The sequence below is a fragment of the Berghia stephanieae genome, chromosome 3, assembly GCF_034508935.2.
Source record: "Berghia stephanieae isolate SIO BIC M18660-M18661 chromosome 3, UCSD_Bste_1.3, whole genome shotgun sequence".
NCBI lineage: Eukaryota > Metazoa > Mollusca > Gastropoda > Nudibranchia > Aeolidiidae > Berghia > Berghia stephanieae.
Window position 1 is genome coordinate 8,430,016 of NC_088362.1, and position 20,430 is coordinate 8,450,445.

General features: G+C 34.1%; 1 protein-coding gene across 1 annotated transcript in view; it reads right to left on the minus strand.

The window, feature by feature from the left end:
• Positions 1-6,564: 6,564 nt before the first annotated feature.
• The window catches only part of LOC144967101 (bromodomain and WD repeat-containing protein 3-like), a 35,627-nt gene continuing 21,761 nt past the window's right edge, over positions 6,565-20,430 (minus strand). Inside the window, exons 26-35 of the mRNA XM_078903938.1 lie at positions 19,728-19,789; positions 19,167-19,440; positions 18,627-18,752; positions 18,224-18,326; positions 17,749-17,898; positions 17,182-17,334; positions 16,404-16,516; positions 15,675-15,841; positions 13,823-14,137; positions 6,565-12,363 (exon numbers count right to left, since the gene is read on the minus strand). Of these exons, the coding sequence (XP_078760064.1) occupies positions 11,216-12,363; positions 13,823-14,137; positions 15,675-15,841; positions 16,404-16,516; positions 17,182-17,334; positions 17,749-17,898; positions 18,224-18,326; positions 18,627-18,752; positions 19,167-19,440; positions 19,728-19,789 (2,611 nt within the window). The 3' untranslated portion in view covers positions 6,565-11,215. The remainder of the gene's footprint in view (positions 12,364-13,822; positions 14,138-15,674; positions 15,842-16,403; positions 16,517-17,181; positions 17,335-17,748; positions 17,899-18,223; positions 18,327-18,626; positions 18,753-19,166; positions 19,441-19,727; positions 19,790-20,430) is intronic.

A 20,430-nucleotide genomic window follows, 5' to 3' on the forward strand; every position in this document is an offset into this window, starting at 1 on the left:
GCCTTCTATCCCCTTATGTCTGGTTTCTGAGAGGCTTTCTGTCTTTCTTGGAATGAGATTACTTGCTTTTGTCCTTTCCCAGCCAAGGAACTCCGGCAAGGATCAGGACAAAACCAAGTAATCTCATTCCAAGACAATGACAGGAAACAATTGGAAAACGGGTATGGGGGGATAGAAGACACAGAATGTACCTCCCTGCCCACTATGGGAGGTCAGGATCCCCACCCAGTATCTTAGAGAAATATTATCTAAAAATGTAGATTCCAAGAGCATATTATCGTATATAATTAGTTTGAAATCATCTTAATGCCTCGTCCAGAATCAAGCACACTCACATGTTTATGTTGTTTTTGTTTTTAAGGGTTTTACGGCGCTTGCAACACATTAAGGTTATATCAGCGCCAGTAAAAAGGAAGAAAATGGGATAGTAAAAAGTTCTAGAATTACAATTACAGCACCCAACAGAAAGTAAGAGTAAGACATAGGGGAACTAGGAACAAAAAGGGATCAGATGTAGATTCCAAGAGCATACCATCAATGTACTTAGTTTGAGATCACCTATAAGTCTCATCCGGACACAAGAACAAAATCCAACAAAGAGGAATTCATTCAAATGCTTACATTATACATTTAGAATAATACATAACAGAGAGATCAAGGAAAAAAAATATCTCCCAAAACAATAACTATGCATTTGACTGTTTCCCTCCCAACCAGGACTCCGACCAGGGTCAGGAAAATGACCAAGCAATCTCATTCCAAGACAAAGACAGAAAGTATGTTGGAAAACAGATATAAGGGGATAGAAGACTATGTACCTCCCTGCCCGCTTGGGGAGGTCAGGATCCCCACCCAGACTCACATGTTTACAAATCATATATATGTAAAATAAAAAGTAATACTGTGCATGACAGAGAGATGATTTACAGGACAAAAAATATCATCTCCCAAAACTCAACTCTAACTATACATTTGACTGTTTCCCTCCCAGCCAGGACAAAACCAAGTAATCTCTCATTCCAAGACAAAGACAGAAAATATGTTTAAAAATAGTTATAGGGGGATAGAAGACACAATAAGTGCCTCCCTGCCCACTATGAGAGGTCAGGAACCCCACCCAGCTATGGGAGGTCAGAAATCCAACCCAGGAGGTCAGTATTAAAAAAAAAACAACAGTAATGGCCACTGATCACCTGCACATTTTAACTTTAACCACACATTCGCAGAAATGGCTTCATTTTCAATTCAATTTTTATTTGCACATAGTCAACAAAATCAGCGAATTATACAGATCATCAAACATTTTCAGAAAAATCAACAATGAATATAGCATTCTTTCACGTGCTTGGATGTATTAAATGTGTTAGTTTTTAGTTTTTATCACGGCTTGAGAGTGAGTTTTTCCACGATAAAAAAGGAATCTAATAAACCCAAACCCGTGAAAGAATACCTTTATTCCACCCCTCAAAGTAATTTTCTCAGATATTTCATAACTAATAATTTGTACAATGCTTCATTTTTCAATCAATTCAAGTTATCTATAGGGAGGGACGATTAAAGCTTTGCCCATACGAAATTCCGACAAAATGTGCCAATTTGGTACTTTTAATGCCAATTTTTTAAAATGCTATTGCATTGAATTAAACAAAAACAAAAAAACGTCCTGTCCAGGCACTAACCACGAAAATGGGATAAGAAATTCAAGATTTTTATCCACTTCTACGGGCATTTAATAGAAAATGTGATGCCTCTAAAATTTTGGCATTTACTTAGACCATTCCGAATTTTTTCTGTAATTTGTTTGGCAATTTTTCCTAAATTAATCTGACAGTCTAGATATGCCGGCTATAATATTTTGTTGTTTTGTGCACTCTTCTTTCAATTTTTGATTTTCTTGTTTTATCGATGTAAATCAATGAAGGCACAATGAGATTAAAGGAAGTCTAATTATTAATTGTAAATGTGTTAGTTAAAGTCATGTTGAGTGAAATTGTTTTGATTCTTTTAACTCCAACTTAGAATAGAATGAGTAATTGGTTGTGAATTTTAAAGGTTCTGGACGTATGGCAGTAGTAACTTCAATTCGCCATTTGTCTTTTACTACATCTGCTTGACTTGAATGACAATTTGACCCAAAAAAGAAAAAAGTTCAATTTATATTCATGCACACCATGGTCACCAAAAGAATGTTTTTAATTGCCAATCAGCTGTCTTTCACACTATATTTTAAACCAATAAATGTGCGCAAATATTCTGTAAATAAATTTTTGATTTTTTTTTTTTTTTTTTTGTTTGTTGCTTTAGGTCTCTTCCAACACAATTGAGGTTATATGAGAGACCGCTGAAACAAAAAACAAGCAATCTAACAAAAATAGTACAAATGTCAATCAAAAGCATAACCTAAAGATATCATAAGCTAAATGATAAATAACCAAGAACAAACAGGCAGAGGATTTACAGGAAAAAAAATATCCCCTGTCAAAAATACAATCACAAACCAAAGAAGCAGGATAGGCTAGTAAAGAGAAGAAGAAACGACATCACTATCGGATCGTACACCCATGCGAACATCATAGGTATATGATTCAAGGGTGATGCTCCCATCCAACCACCCGCGTATTTTTGATTTAATTCATTCAAAGAATTATTCAACGACTATGTATTTTTTAAGAAATGTGTTCCCAACCACTGCACGAGCTTGCGAGTGCACGTTGGGAACAAAGTTTGAATTCCAAAACGCAAGAGTGTAAGAAATCATGTATTCTACCCTGCAATCAATCCGATTTCATCATCTTTGAATAAAAGACAAGTTCAAAAACACTTTATAATATTTATTTTTAAAGAATCACAATTTTAGTGAAATTTAACAGTTTATAATCTGACGTCACAATCTATTATTAAAAACATGATATAATTACGCGTTACTATTTAGGGAAAGGGGTGGAATAAAGCACATTATTTAACACCAACAATGCAGTCATTTTCAAAATTCATACCACAAATGTAAAGGACAAAAATCAATAAGTAAATAAAAGATAAATAAATAAATAAATAACACTTAATACTTGATTGCGATGAAATCAAGAAAAAATAAGCCTTTTATACACAGTAAAAAAGGTAGGTTTAATGCCCTTTATTTGTAGCGAGTAGGTAATAAAGAAATGGATCAGCAATACAATATCATGAAAGTCAGAGAAGTTGGTTCTCCCATGGTGTGTTTAACGATGCTAGACCAAGCACTCTGGCAAGTGTCAGGACATAACCAAGTAATCCCATTCCAAGACAACGATAAATAGCAGCTCTGTTTGTTTTTAAGGGTTTTACGGTACTTGCAACACATTAAGGTCATATCAGCGCCAGTAAAATGGGATAGTAAAATGTTCTAGAATTACAATTTAAGCACAAAAGAAAAGGTGAGACAAAGGGGAATTGGTTCAAATAGGGATCAGATGTAGATTCCAAGAGCACACCGTCAAAGTACTTAGTTTGAGATCACCTAAAAGTCTCATCCAGACACAAGCACAGGTCCCTACTGAGAGGAACACACTCAAATGTTTACAATCTTATATAATATTTTAACAAAACATAATACAGTGCATAACAGAGAGATGATTTACAAGGAAAAAAATATCATCTCCCAAAACTCTAACTATACAATTGACTGTTTCCCTCCCAGCCAGGGCATCCGACCAGGGCCAGAACAAATTCAAGTAATCTCATTCCAAGACAAAGACAGAAAGCAAGTTGGAAAACAGATATAGGGGGATAGAGGACACAGTAAGTACCCCCCTGCCCACTATGGGAGGTCAGGATCCCCACCTAGAAGTTAACTCATGAAAAGTACATTTTTAAAATCAACTCATTTTTTAAAGAGAATATGGTTCATGAATGGAGGCACACAATTTAGCCAGAGATGTTTGTTTTGTTTTTGTACAAAACAGTAATACAGAGGGGAATGGTTCAAATAGGAGACAGATGCCGATTCCAAGAGCATACCATCAATGTACCTCATTTAAGATCATCTAGACACCAGCACAGGATCCCACTAAGAGGAACACACTGAATTGTTTACAAGATGTATATATTCAAAACAAAAAAATATAACTATCAGTACATGACAAAGAGATGATTAAAAATGAAAAAAAAAATCACCTCCCAAAATTGACAGTATATTTAACTGTTTTCCCTCTCAGCCAAGAACTCCGGAAAGGGCCAGGACAAAATCATTCCAAGACAAAGATTGAAAGCAATTCATAAATCAGATAAAGAGGGATAGAGAACACAGTAAGTGACCTGCCCAGCACGGGAGGTCAAAAGACACCACCCAATAGATTGAGATTGAGATGAAATTTACAATTTGGAATCATTTATAAGAAACAAAAACATAACAAATCACAATCATATTGTACGAGAAAATGGTTTTGTTGTATTTCTCAGAATCAAATTATGAATTATTTCACCTTACAAAAGCAAATATATATTAACCTCATTGAGATCAATCACAGGCAACTCCCTTTCTAACAACATAAATTAATGAACATTAATATTATATTTATAATATAGGGTTTTGTTTTGTTTTGTTTTGTTTTGAAGTGTATTAGGGCGCTTGTGACATGTTTAGGGGGGAGGGTTTCGCCCACTGGCCTATGCACTGAAATGTGGAAAAGTGTATTCCACAGCAATTTCATTAACTCCCAAGTTCACGTTCAGTGAAAATGAACAAATTTGTACGATTTTCCATGCATATGAACTCGAGAGAGTTAGCGTGCCTAATCTGATATTCCCTCAAAGCCCTAACCGGGCACAACCAAAGGATCTCACTATGAAGGATACACTCAAATGTTTACAAACTACAATGAATTCAAAACTAAAAACTATGCTAGTAAATAACAGAGAGATGATTGACAGGAAAAAACCTGAGCAATCTCAATCGAGAACATGGAAAGGGAAAAACATATAAGGGGATAGAGGACACAGCAAAAGTGACCCCCGAAGACACCATTCATTAGTTTAGTTTGGCCAGCTACCCGTCCAAGAGCACACACTTATGAATATAAGAGTATCTTATTTTATGGTGTTTAATTTCAACAAACAAAGCAGTCAGTTACTCAGAAAGATTTAAAATTTGGTGCTTGCTACTCTTCAGGTTATAGTTGTTTTTGTTTTTGTTTTTAAGGGTTTTATGGCGCTTGCAACACATTTAGGTTATATCAGCGCCAGTCAAAAAGAAGAAAATGGGATAGTAAAAAGTTCTAGAATTACAATCAAAGCACCCAAGAGAAAGTAAGACAAAGGGGAATGGGAACAAATAGGGATCAGATGTAGATTCCAAGAGCATACCACCAATGTACTTAGTTTGAGATCACCTATAAGTCTCATCCGGACACAAGCACAAAATCCAACAAAGAGGAATACACTAAATTGCTTACATCATACATTCAAAATAACAAATATAATAATACATAACAGAGAGATGATTTACAATGAAAAAAAATATCATCTCCCAAAACAATAACTATGCATCTGACTGTTTCCTTCCCAGCTAGGACTCTGGCCAGAGTCAGGACAAAACCAAATAATCTTATTCCAAGTCAAAGACAGAAAGCATATTGGAAAACAGATATAAGGGGATAGAAGACACATTATGTACCCCCCTACCCACTATGTGAGGTCAGAAACCCCATCCAGGAGGTTTTAGTTATAGATACCTATGCAGAACAATATTACATAGGAGATATCAGATGTAGAGTATTTAGAATTTTTATATCTATTGGGTTCCTGAAGCCAGAGATTTTCCCAGTTTGTACAGTAGAAAGTATAATATAAAGTAGCGAGTAATCGCTACTGCACGTTCTATATAAAACGTACAGTAGCGATTACTTGCTACTTTCTGGAAAGGACAAACGTCTACATTATTTACTTTCCACTAGATCTGATTCAATCAAGCTAACGATCACAGCTGGATAGACAAGGGGCCTGAAAAACGTTTGAATTATCACAATAACAACCCAGTTTGTTAACATGACTGTCCAAAGCTCTGTGAAATGGTTTACTCACTCCCAATTCAATATTTATTCACAATTATCAAATAATCGTTCCTGACTAAATTTGAAATATTATGCCTGTAAAACAGAACAAAGAAATATATTTCTTCCACATCAATTTTTAATTATATTTTTATTTTATTTTATTTTTTTTTTTTGGTTGAATGTGCCTGTGCCTCTCTACAGGCCTTATTCGAGTATTTCTTTTCATCGTATTCAGCAATAATATAATGGTAGAAAGATTAATAGTAATAACAATTATAATAATGACAACAACAACAGCAATGATAGTAAAAATAATAATAATAATAATAATAATAATAATAATAATAATAATAATAATAATGATGATGATGATGATGATAATAATAATAATAATAAAAAAACAATTAGCAATTTACACTTTCTACCCACGGCTGATTCACTTTGCTGCCTTAGAATCTCTCATGATGGCACAATGAGAAGGAAAGTATTTACAGTGTCTATAAAGGAAATGGGTAGGGAAACAAAATATGTACATTTATTTATTTTATTTATTTTTATTTTTATTTTAAGGGATTACGGCGCTTGCAACACATTAAGGTCATATCAGCGCCAGTAAAAAGGAATGGGATAGTAAAAAGTTCTAGAATTAAAATTAAAGCATTCAAGAATAAGGCAGACAAAGGAGAATTGGTTCAAATAGGGAACAGGTGTGGATTCCGAGAGCATACTATCAGTGTACTTAGTTTAAGATCACCTAAAGTCTCATCCATCCAGACACAAGCACAGGTCCCTACCAAGAGGAACGCACTCAAATGTTTACAAATATATAATACATGAACAAAACATAATACAGTGCATAATAGAGAGATGATTTACAAGGAAAAAAAAAATATCATCTCCCAAAACAATAACTATGCATTTGACTGTTTCCCTCCCAGCCAAGACCCAACCAGGGCCAGGACAAAACCAGAAAGCATGTTGGAAAACAGATATAAGGGGATAGAAGACACAGTATGGACCTCCCTGCCCACTATGGGAGGTCAGGAACCCCACCCAGAATATGTACATTTCAAATGATAAATTACAATCAACTGGTTTTATGACAAGGATCACAAAACGCCCCAGTTTAACACTGAAGTTACAGATGTTTCGAATATTCAAAAATAATTATGATGAAGAAAATAGAAATGACACAATTGAAGGCAACATTTTCCACAGCACTTTACATAAGAATTTAAATTAATCAAACAGGTTGCTATAGATAATGAAACGAGGTAGCCAATTTGGTATAAAATATTTAAATGGAAATCCAGAATAATCCTGGATAAAGCTATCTGGAAATCAGAATTTTGCTTTTCAATGGCAAATCCCATGAAATTAATAATAACCAAACTTTTAAAAAATTATCTATATTATATAATGACCCATGTCATTATTTAAGACAATTTATTTTCTCAAAACAAGACCATTTTCTCAAAACAAGACCAAAGACTGTCGAATCATACAAAAATTTAATTTAAAAAATATATAATGAAACAAACAAGTAAGAAAGTTTAAATAATTTAGCTCAAAGAATGTTATTATTATTATTATTATTATTATTATCATTGTGCGGCTATGTGGTCTAGTGGTATGACACTTGCTTTCGGATAGGAAAGTCCAGGGTTCCAGCCTCGCTCAGCGCATAGTTGAGTCCTTGGAAAAGGCTCTTTACTCAATTCTCTCACTGTACTCAGGTGTAAAATGAGTACCTGGCCGTCAACAGTTTTGTCTGTCATAAAAAATTGTAATATTGCCTAACAGGCATCATGTCTCATCCTACATGTTAAGTGTTGCTGTTGGCAAGGGACCCCTTGTAAAGCGCTTTGAGCACGTTTAGTGGATATTGCTCTATATAAAAAGCTCTTCTTATTTTTTTATAACATAGTTGTTTCCTTATTTAAAAAAAAAATAATAAAATAAATTTCTTCCAGTATTTTACATGTAAAATTATTTGTTAAGGTAAAGGGCAAACTGAAAAGTCAACAATCATTTATCTTAAATTATTTATTGAAGCTTAACTTTTTTCATATTATTTTTCCAAAGCAAAAGCACAGTAAAACAAAAGACACCACTCATCGCAAATTCATTTTTAATATTTTCTTCTTTGGTTGCACACAGATATTAAAGATGATGACACATATAGTAGTGGAATTTGGTCCACTTTCAATTTTTTTTTGTCTGTAAAAATAATAATAAGTAGCTAATTCAACCCTGAAATATTTATTTGCTGGTTAATTATTACATGTGTTTGTTTTTATGTTTTTAAGGGTTTTACGGCGCTTGCAACACATTTAGGTTATATCAGCGCCAGTAAAAAGGAAGAAAATGGGATAGTAAAAAGTTCTAGAATTACAATTAAAGCACCCAAGAGAAAGTAAGACAAAGGGGAACTGGGAACAAATAGGGATCAGATGTAGTTTCCCATAGCATACCACAAATGTACTTAGTTTGAGCTCACCTAAAAGTCTCATCCCGATGCAAGCACATGTCCCCACTAAGAGGAATACACTCAAATGCTTACATTATAAATTCAAAACAACAAATATAATAATAATAATACATAACAGAGAGATGATTTACAAGGAAAAAAATATCATCTCCCAAAACAATAACTATGCATTCGACTGTTTCCCTGCCAGGCAGGACTCCGGCCAGGGTCAGGACAAAACCAAGTAATCTCATTCCAAGACAAAAACAGAAAGCATGTTGGAAAACAGATATAAATATAAGGGGATAGAAGACACAGTATGCACCTCCCTGCCCACTATGGGAGGTAGGAACCCCACCCAGTTATTACATGTATAAATAACGTATAAATAAGTGGCCAGATTGAAGGATAAGAGGGCTATCCTGCAGTATATATAAAAAAAAAAGTTTTCCAAAGTTACGAGGGCATAATCTATTTTTTACTAAATTACACCGCTTTTATCTGGAAGATCATTCATTACTTTAAACATTAAAATGGTTCGTGTGAAACAATGAAATTGTGCGCTGAACGAAACTTGGCCTTGAATTTTATTAAAACAGGAGTGAGAGTGAACAAAAGAGTTTTTAAAAATTATGATAAAACCCTCTCTTCCTCAATCCCAGCCAAAACTTTGAGATGCTTTTGTATGTAAAGGGCTATACGTATGTAGATGATTACCATGATAAAAAGTATAAGGATTTCATGTGATTTTCGTTAACCCAAAAAAATTAGTTGAAAATATAACCAAGCACACACAAACACAAAAAACTAAGGGCCTTGAAAATGGAAATGACTGTTGGAAAATACAGCTGCATGTCTTTAACAAAAAAGATATCTGCACACATAAACGCACGCTTCCGTACACAGACACACAAATGCATAACACCCATCCCACCTCCCTTCAAACCTTTCCAAAAAAAACAAAAAACAATCCCATAAAATGCTCAGATCAGCATCACTTTACTTCAACATTTGTAAAAAATAATCACTTGTGGTTATTGATAAATGTTAGTTCATCAACATTTATTTTAAAATGTTCATTAAAACGAGTTGCCTCTTTTGTTTATATATATATATATACACATGTGCAAAAATAACATTACATCTTTACACACCAAATTACTATAGTTTAACTATGTGTTTATATGCATGCTTTGTTACATTGCATTTTGTCAAATACAGCGTGGATGGCAAACATTTTGGAAGACAACTTGATATTTCGACTTTGGAAATGACATATGTTGTTTGCTACTGTTTCAAGTTATCTGCTGTTTTAAACCAAAAAAATTATCTTTATGAAATCATTTTGTATTTACTTTGATTTCAATTCTTTTACTCTTGAAAACATGCCGAAACTGAGCATCGCAGAGAGAGCCCGTCTACTGGGCCATATTCAAGCTAAACGGCCAGTAGTTGAGGTTGTACAGCTTTTCAATGTTGGAGCTACTTGCCATTCTATTATTGCAAATTTCAACACAAAGCGCATGTGAGAGATCAATGGCGGACTGGTCAACCTAGAGAAACGACGGCCAATAATGAGTGAACATTAACTTGACACACAGCCAAACCCCCTCTTATGCCTCTGACATATGTGGAAAACAACATTTCAAGCTGGACAGTATTAGGACTGCTGGACTCAAAGCGAGAACGCATCTGTGCAACTTCAATTGAGAATAAGACTTTGCTGCTCGAGTGACCAGCTGTAAATCCAGACCCCAATCTTAATGAGCACCTCTTGAGATTTTTACAAAGGCTCTACAAGGGAACAACAATACCAAGAAAGGAGTGCTTTACAAACTTGGAACATTGTGGAATCAGAGTAGAATATGTCGCAGCAAAATGACATAAACCCCTTGATAAATTCTATGGGGAGACTTGTTTGAGCAATGATTGGAAATCGTGATAGCCATATGCATTACAGACAATTTTGCATCAAATTTTCCCTCTTTTTCCGAGGTAGACTGCACCAACTTGTGTTCTTTGGGTCGTCGTTACTTTTAGGATTATCCATGTATTTTGATTAAATTTGGATCAGATTTTGCACATTTCTTTGATATAACATTTTTCTAATTTTGTCTCATAAAACTCAAATGAATTGATTCAAAACAAGTATAAAGTTACTTTTGCACATGTGGGTATAACTGGAGCGATTTTTCTGCGCATCAATTGAGCAGCTTTGACTGCATTTTCCTTCCAAAAATTGACCTTTCAATAGTTTTGGATGAAAAAAAACAACAAACCAAGAGGAAATATTCCCGATCAATGCACTCCTTCCCCCGCACACACACACACACACAACACACAGTATCTTTTCTCTCTCTCTTTCTCCTCCCAAGACTCACCCTCCCACACATCTCTCTCTTTCTCTCTCCTCCTCACACCAACCCCCCCACTCCCCCACCCCCAGTCCTTTTTCTCATTCCTAAAAGGGAATGTGTTGTCTGTAAATATATTTATATTTCTTACGCATTCGAATCATATCATAGCTTTGGTACTTCCTATGAACTAAATATACAACAACTGTGCATTGTCTCAAAACCAATTGCTTTTTTTTTTCCATCTTGCAAATTATCAGCCTTGCACTTTAACAACAAACAAGGAAAGAACCATTCTACAAATTCAAATTTGGTATAAATAACACATGACCAGTCATGCTGCAATTCTTAAGAAATTCAACTCAGTAAGCTTTCAAACTCTCTTTTGCACGCGTTGTCATCTTTCGTAATCGACCTCTACTGCTGACACTCCTCGCACTGCTAACAGGTGACTCCTCCTCAACCTCGGTTTCAGAAGTACTTGATTCACTATCAACAACAACATTAGCATTGTTGTCCTCTTCATTGTCTGAATCTTCCATGTAAGTCACACGCTGGTGTCCACGATTTCTAGTCCGCATTTTAGAATTTGCACCACTGGCACTTTTAGAAGATTTGGAATTTTTACCTTTCAATGCTTTCCGTTTCCCGTCATAATGATCGTTTAATTTGCCATTTTTTGATGCAGGAATTGAAATTCTACGTAATTTATTATGTTTATGATTGTCTTCTTCTGAATCATCCTCAGATTTCTCTTCTTCATCATCTCCTGAGCTACTCAATTTTCTTTTAGCAGCATTCCTTCTAAGACAAGAATTAGACTCACTCCTCTTAGATGAATGATACCCGTTTTGTGGACTAGAAATATTTTCGTCCTCGGTTTCATCATTATCTTCCTCATCTGATTCTTCTTCCTCTTCAGTTTCTGAATCTTTAATTTGTTTACATTTTTCTACTACTTGACCCTTTACAATGTTGACATTCTCATTATCAGACTCAGACTCTGTATTTTCACCATAACACTTCCTGTTCGATCTGGCTTTACGTGATGAACGACTTAAGGCACTACTATTATGAATTGGTTTCTCTGGGCTAATTTCCGAATCTTCATCTGACACAAAACACGGTTTTAAATTCCGCCTACCACCCCTTGCTTTTCTGTGAGATTGTTTTTTAACCTCCGGGCTAAGACTTAAACGAGGTTTTCTTTGACCTTTGGTTCTTCTGTTAGATTTTCTCACAACACTAGGATGTTCATCTTTAATTTTGAGATCATTGATGTCTTCATCCTCACTACCTCCCTCTACCTCGAAAGAATGCACCATTCCATTTTTGGATTTTCCGAATTTTAACACAGGTGGAATGATTATTTCATCTTCCTCATCAAGCATATTGTCTTCACCTTCAGAGACATAGAAAATATTGCTTTTCTTCACTCTATTGCTGGATGGACGAAGGGGGAGTGAATTGGATGACTTGCTTTTGCCTCTTTTTAACTTGAGTGATTTACCTGGTGAGATGTAAAGGTTGATAAAAAAAAAAAATTGAATTAAGATGTGGTATATTCATATATATTTGCTGACCATTCAAATTCTTTTCAAAAGGTTTTAATACTGTTTTTATATATTTTCTCTCGTTGAATACTGAGTTGTAAGAAAAAGTCAACTTTACAGAGTTATGCTCTCACCATGTAATTAAAAATTTAAACAAAATCATATTTTTACAACACAAAGCGAAATCCTTAATATAGATTTTCCATTCCTAACAAAGTCATACATAACTTTAGACCATACTAATGAGCATAAGAGAAAAAAAAATTTGACTGTCAAAACTTCAAATAAATATGTTTTTCATGTATCCTGAAAAAAAGTTTATAATTAAAACACAAGACATCAATTTTTATGCTTGTAGTGAGGAAAGTCAATCAAAATAATAATTAACTAAAATCAGTAAACACTTTGTTGTTTTTGTTTTTGTTTTTAAGGGTTTTACGGCGCTTGCAACACATTTAGGTTATATCAGCGCCAGTAAAAAGGAAGAAAATGGGATAGTAAAGAGTTATAGAATTACAATTAAAGCACCCAAGAAAAAGTAAGACATAGGGGAACTGGGAACAAATAGGGATCAGATGTAGATTCCAAGAGCACACCACCAATGTACTTAGTTTGAGATCACCTAAAAGTCTCATCCAGACACAAGCACAGGTCCCAACTAAGAAGAATACACTCAAATGTTTACCAATTATATAATATAATATGTAAACTAAACATAATACAATGTATAACAGAGATGATTTACAAGGAAAAAAATATCATCTCCCAAAACTATAACTATACATTCGACTGTTTTCCTCCCAGCCAAGGAGCTCCGGCAAGGATCAGGACAAAACTAAGTAATCTCATTCCAAGACAATGACAGGAAACAATTGGGAAACGGGTATGGGGGGATAGAAGACAGAGCATGTACCTCCCTGCCCACTATGGGAGGTCAGGATCCCCACCCAGAGTAAACACTTTATAAAAAGGTGAACCAGGGTTGCCAATTCAGAAGGCAAATATTTACTGAAATTTTATGCAAACACATCGACCAACCCCCTTTTTCTGAGTGCTTAACTTCAGTTAAAAGACATCATGTACTTATTTTTTTTTTCATTTTAGCAGGTGATTGAAAAATGTACTGAGGGTTTATAACAGACTGAATCCCGTAAATATACGGAAAATTGGCAACCTAGGGTGAACATAATGTCATTTGCTTGTAATGTTAAAAAGTAATCTAACTGAAAGAGTAAGATTTTTCTTAGAAGACGATGAAAACCTAATGCAAATATCTAGACACATTAGAATAATATAGCTTTGAAACTGGGGGAAAGACTTTATGGACGCCCTGTAAAGTATATCCAACAACTTTGTTCTCTCACCATTTTTGATAGGTAAAAGAAAAAAAGGAAGATGATTTGTTAAAAACCTTACCCTTGTTTCTAGGAAGCCGGCCAATTCTTCCATTCTTTCCTTTGACACACCGAGAAGAAGGCTTATAATCTACATCATCAGGTTCAGTTTCATCATCGTCGCTGTCATCTTCAGCCAGCTCATGACCGTTCACCATTATTGCCATATCATCACCATCATCACATATCTCAGTGTCATCACCGCTGTCATCTCTGCTACTGTTAGCTACTCCACCATCTACAATGGTAGCGTCTGAATCCTCTTCATTTTCTTCACTACTTACACCTGCCGTTGCTGCCTTGCCTTTGGATTTCTTGGATGGATGCGACAGATTGGCTAAAGAAGGATAAACATTGAAAATTAGAAATAAACAAAAATGAAAATAACAGCTTCAAAGACAAAAACAATAAAATACCAAACACAAAATGTTTTGGGCCCAAAACTCTTATTCAACCAACAAAAACAATAAAAACAAACACATTACTCAAAAACCAGTGCCAAATATTTCTCTGCCGACCATCTGATTATTAAGTAAATTATTTATATTTTAGTGTTTCTAGCAGCTTAGTATCTCATTGAAAATGTAATAGTACAAATACCTTTAGGAAATAAGATTACCAACAACTTATTGATAAAATGGATGGATAGAATTAAAAATGTAGAAGTATGAAAAAGAACACAGCAGAAACCAGTGGGAGAGGAAATAGGAATAAGACGATGGAGATGGATTGGACACACCCTTGGAAAGAATGACTCCACTATAAAAGAAGTGATAAGACATGGAATGAGATAAAAAAAGTTAGCTCAGGATAGAGAAGGATGGAAACTGTTTGTGGCCTATACCCGACCCAGGGTGAAAAAGGCAATGATGATGATGATTGATAAATTCAAAATACTATATGGCTGCCAAATTTCACCAAGTCCCAAAGTATACTTAAATACATAGAACATCACAGCAATACTATAATCTTTTTTTTTTTTTTAAACTCAAATAGGATTACCTTTCGGAACTTATTTGATTTTCCCTCCTGATTAAGTTTTGGAGTGAATTGCAGTTCAGAGAGTCAATTCATTCTAACTTGCTTGTTTATTTTTATTTTTATCTATTTAAAAACAAAATTTGGGGCATCATTTGATAGTTATTCATATTTATTCTTATCAATTAAGTCAAGATGAAGGTAAGTAAGATCATACGAGAAAACTGAAAATTAGTTTTGTATGGCAGAAAAGAAAGACAAAAAATGAATCCAAACATAAGTAAGATATAAACGTCCAGAGATCATCCAAATATTAAAGTAGTGGGCCTCATATGAGATTTTTGGGAATATCACTATCACTATCTCAAAACGTGTCAATATGAAACAAAACAATAAACCTCTAAATAGCAGAGGAAAATCCACCCGTGTAAAATAGAATGCATTTGTGTCAGATACCCTGCAACACTTTGCATATCATTCATAATATTTCACAATTTTACATAATGACATGGATAATGCCGAAGATAAACACAGTTAATACCTGTTACATGATTTAAATAAGCCCTCAAAAACAAGCACAAAGCATTCATAGTATGCACAAGTGCTTATGTTTGTGGGTGTGTGTGTGTGGGTGTATGTGAGAGAGAGAGAGAGAGAGAGAGAGAGAGAGAGAGAGAGAGAGAGAGAGAGAGAGAGAGAGAGAGAGAGCAAGAGAGATAAATAGAAAGAGATAGAGAGTGAGGAGAAGAAGAGAGAAGAGAAAGGAGAGGGAGTGGTGCAAACACCAAAATAAAAAATATTACAATATAAAAAAGTAAGGAGGGGGGGGGGGGGGGGGGGGGGGGAAGAGGGAAGGTTGAGGCATAAGTAACAGAATCAAAAAGTCAAGAATTAACCTGTTCTGCCAGTTGTTAATGATGCTGCCTGAGATGGGTTGAGTCTATTGACATCCCTTGAGTTACGTTCTGAGATACCTGAGGTAGAGGGTTGAGTGACTAGGAGAGATTCTGACGTCAGTGTTGACCAGGTAGATGAAGATTGGGATGGGGCGGAATTGCTTGTCCTTGAGAAGTAAAAACAAACTTTCATTAAAAATCGCAAGTTTGACCAAATAGAACCTTGCTTGGGCAAACAATACTAAAACTCTGATCTCCTTGGAAAAATCATCGGTTTTGATAATCACAAAAATTCTAACGGACTAGGAAAAATTAAACATAGATATAAATGTTAATTTTAAATTAATTATAGAAACATTATTCTCTGTGTGGCCAATTATGGCCATATTGGTCAGGCCAATGGCTATCTGACAACCACGGTAAGAATTTCGGGTGCCCGATTTCGAACAACTCTCAATCAAGATTTTCCGAGAGTAAATAAAACGCTGTAAATGATATTATTAAGCCATCAAATTGCCATTAATTTCAAGCCTGTCCATTTCTGATGATGCCTAACCTACAATAGACTCAGTATCAATGTCGTCAGTATCGATAAAGGCAAGTATCGACGATATTTGGTCCTTTTAAAATATTTTTATTTCCAGTGGACTGAATACACAGCTGTGTTTTCAGTCCACTGGTGGACTAAAAACACAGTTCCTTAAAATATGTGACCACAAGCCAACTTACTTTCTAACTCGTTGAAATTTGCCACTGGCTCGTAACGTGGACTTCCATTGTTTGATGATCTGACTGATCTGATCTTCAAACAAGGCAGACAGGCGAAGAGTCATCGAGTAAATCTGAAAAATGAGATGATGATGCTTATGAGACGATTGCGTGTATTCTGTTGTAAATAGGGAAATAATTTTATATCTTGTTTGAAGTTATTGAAAAATAATAAAACTCTGTAAAAATGTTTTACAATCAGAGCAAAAGCACATTTAGGAAATAATTTTATATCTTGTTTGAAGTCATTGAAAAATAATAAAACTTTTAAAAATGTTTTACAATCAGAGCAAAAGCACATTTAGAAAATAATTTTATATCTTGTTTGAAGTCATTGAAAAATAATAAGACTCATTAAAAATGTTTTACAATATCAGAGCAAAAAGCACATTTAGGAAATAATTTTATATCTTGTTTGAAGTCATTGAAAAATAATAAAACTTTTAAAAATGTTTTACAATCAGAGCAAAAAGCACATTTAGGAAATAATTTTATATCTTGTTTGAAGTCATTGAAAAATAATAAAACTTTTAAAAATGTTTTACAACCAGAGAAAAAAGCACATTTAGGAAATAATTTTATAAAAGCACATTTAGGAAATAATTTTATATCTTGTTTGACGTCATTGTAAAATAATAAAACTTTTAAAAATGTTTTACAATCAGAGCAAAAAGCACAACAATCAGAGCAAAAAGCACAACAATCAGAGCAAAAAGCACATACATGGATTCTTTCTTACCCTTGAGCGTTTATTGGTGTTGTACTGTTTAGAATTGGAAAATATGAGCCTAATGTCTTTGCACATATCGAGGGGATTTCCGTAGTGCCCTGTAGCCAGTTTGGTGTGCACTGTAGTCAAGTCCATCGGATTTCTCACTATGTCATTATAATCCTGTAAGTAGAATAATATTTGTGTTAAAGAAACCAAACAAACCTCTATTATTATCTACAAGAGTTAAAACACTTAAAAACAGCTTGATAACCGTGGCATAAAGCATGGTTATGTAATTTTTCATTGCTATTTTATTATTATATTATAAAATCTACCATAACAAATATTTCTATTTGTCAAAAATGAACTGAAGATTGATATCTATTCTTCACAAATGCAAAGCTATTTGCGCATATTTTCAGGCTTTTAAAATTTTAAAAATATTTTTTACATCTACATGAAATTTTGACACAGATGGGACAAACATCAATTGTATGGTATAGTGTACAACGCATGAGAAATGGAGAAAAAAAATAATATCAAAATTAACGCTACAAAGCTTCTATATTTGACTACACTAAGGACCCAACTTACAGGATAAGCCACTGGATCAACAGGCAGTCGGAAGGGATTTGAGTCATCACATTCAAACAGCATGGCCAGCAATGATTCACTCTGCTCCAGCCACTGGTTGGGGTTGGCTGTCTTTTTGGATGATTTCCTTCGTCTCTCACCGCCTTTGCTCTGATAAATTGTGGTATTATCAAAGAATAAAGATTGGATATCAGTTAGAGGAAATCTGTCTTAAAATCATTTTAAAAGTAATACACAACACAAGCAGTTTTGGATGATTTGTCATGCTAGGAAAACAAAAATACTCATCTCCAAAAATACTTGCAATAAACTTTTTAAAACTGTCCAACTATGAATATATACAAGTTTTTAAAATGCACAAAAGCGTTATTAGAACACTCCATAAGCTCTAAGAATGAAAAAAAAAAATGAAAAAAAACCCAGAATGATGGTAAAAGTAAGGAATATATTGAGATCAGAAATAAATATATCCTACTTTGTTCGATACAGCTGGAACATCATCATCACTAGCTGGACCTTTCATTACATCATGAGCAAGCCGAGATAAAAATGGGAGAGGGTCTTGACTGTCATGGTCTCTGAAATAAAATTAATGAATAGGTTTATCAATACATATCAGAAGACGATGTGATGCGAAATTAAAAAAAAATAATATTCCTAGTATGGTAGTTGACGTTATTCAGGTCAGAAATCCTGGAAAGAAAATTAATTCAACAATTTTTTTAAAATCTCAACAGTGGTCTGAAAGTCAAAAGGACCAAACCAAACCTGTTATGAAAGAAAGCAATGAACAAAAATGAATTAAGAAATTAACTATCTCTGTATAGTTATAGCATCTGGATAACTCATTGAAATCACGTAATCATCAAAGGACTTACTTTATAAATTTTAGAACTGTCTCGACAACAGTGTCAGCCATCTGAATAATCTTGCTGCCAGATTCGTTGAATATGATGGCATTGCTATGGATCAGCCTAACATCCCATTGTAGAGCTGTCACACGTCTAAAGTTGATAGGAAAGAAAATTATAAGTAAAATTTAAAACTTCAAGTGAAAGAGTATGGACATGTGAAATAAAGGTGAACTTGGGCAATTCTGTAGGTTAATTAAATAAAGAGACTATAAAAAATGTGAATTAGACTTGCAAAATTTATTGAAATTTCTAAAAAGCACAACTGTAATCAGAAATGATGATGAAGTAATTCTGATGTTTTCTTTTAAAAAAAAGAAGAATAAACGACTAGCTGGTTAAAATGTTATTATCTGAGACTTGTAAAGGCAACTAATAAAAAGAAAAATAGTGTGTGTAATTATTTTTATTTTTCTATAAATATTATATTGGAGTAATTGGACTTGGAGTCCTTGGTAATCGAAATGTTTTATTACTGAAAAAAAATAATAAAGAAATTGTACATACCTATAAAACCCATTCTCCAGTCGAGTTTTAATTGTGCTTAAATCAATGGGATATGGGACAAAGTAAGCATAAGTGGGAAACTGCTGCAGATCTACTGGTGTGTTGAATGGTTCTGCAAAAGAGTGCTGCATCAAGGAACTGATGCCATCCACCAATCTCCTAGAATCTTCCTCTCTTCCACACGATGGCCACTCTGTTTTCTTAGGCTGATAAAGCCAGGCTTTGTATTCATCAGCAGTGACATTAACACCGCCCCCTACAACACTTGGTTTACCTGAAATCATGAGAGAATGTAATTCAGCAGCCTTTATAGCGATGGAAAAAAGCTGATCAGGAATGGTTTTTCTATAGAAAATCATCATTCTCGATGGGTAAACAGGAAATCATGATTCTCCTCCTAAAATATTTAATACGACCAACACGTGAATTAACCAAGTACTGAACACAAAGATACTCGATTTCATTCATTCATTTTTGGAGAGATTTATTCACATAAATTTTCATATCTGCTCTTCTGCTATTATTTGTAAAACCAAATGCCATTTATTCAGTTAAACTTACGTTTATTGTCAACAGGTTCCATATCCCAAGGACTTAATTTCTCAAATTCTCCATTGTCCCAACTGAAATTATCAAGATAGTAAAACAAAATTACTAAAGTCTTAAATGAGATTTTATAATATTCATGCTGAAAAGCTCAGATCCCTGTAGCCGTCATCTTGAACATCAAAGGCAAAGAGACATAAATGCTCCAGTAGATTGAAAAGTAGACCTGAACTGTGATTGTTCTCAGCAGGCAAAAGTTAAGATTATAAATCTAGAATATGTCATTTTCAATTGAAGCTTTTATAGGCTTTGATGTGAACTATTCTCATATTAAACATTTGCTCAGAACAATCATGGGGCACAGGGACTGTTTGCACCAATAATCAATTCCTATATTTCAAATTCGACAAACAAGAAACATACACTTAAAAATAAATAATCAAATATTCAAGAAATATCAAATTTCCATCAAATCAAAATGCAGATCTATATAAATAAAATAAATTATATGAATTGCCAGTTTAATATTAAATATAATAATTGCCCATTTCTGAGTAAAATAACACCATTTTGATCAATTTTCCTCAACAAGTTCCGTTAAAAAATCAAAATCTAGATTTTAGGGCCAGCTTGATCACCAATCTTATATAAATAAATATTATATGAAAATGCCATTTAATTAATTAAAAATAATTCGCCCATTTTGAAATATAATAAC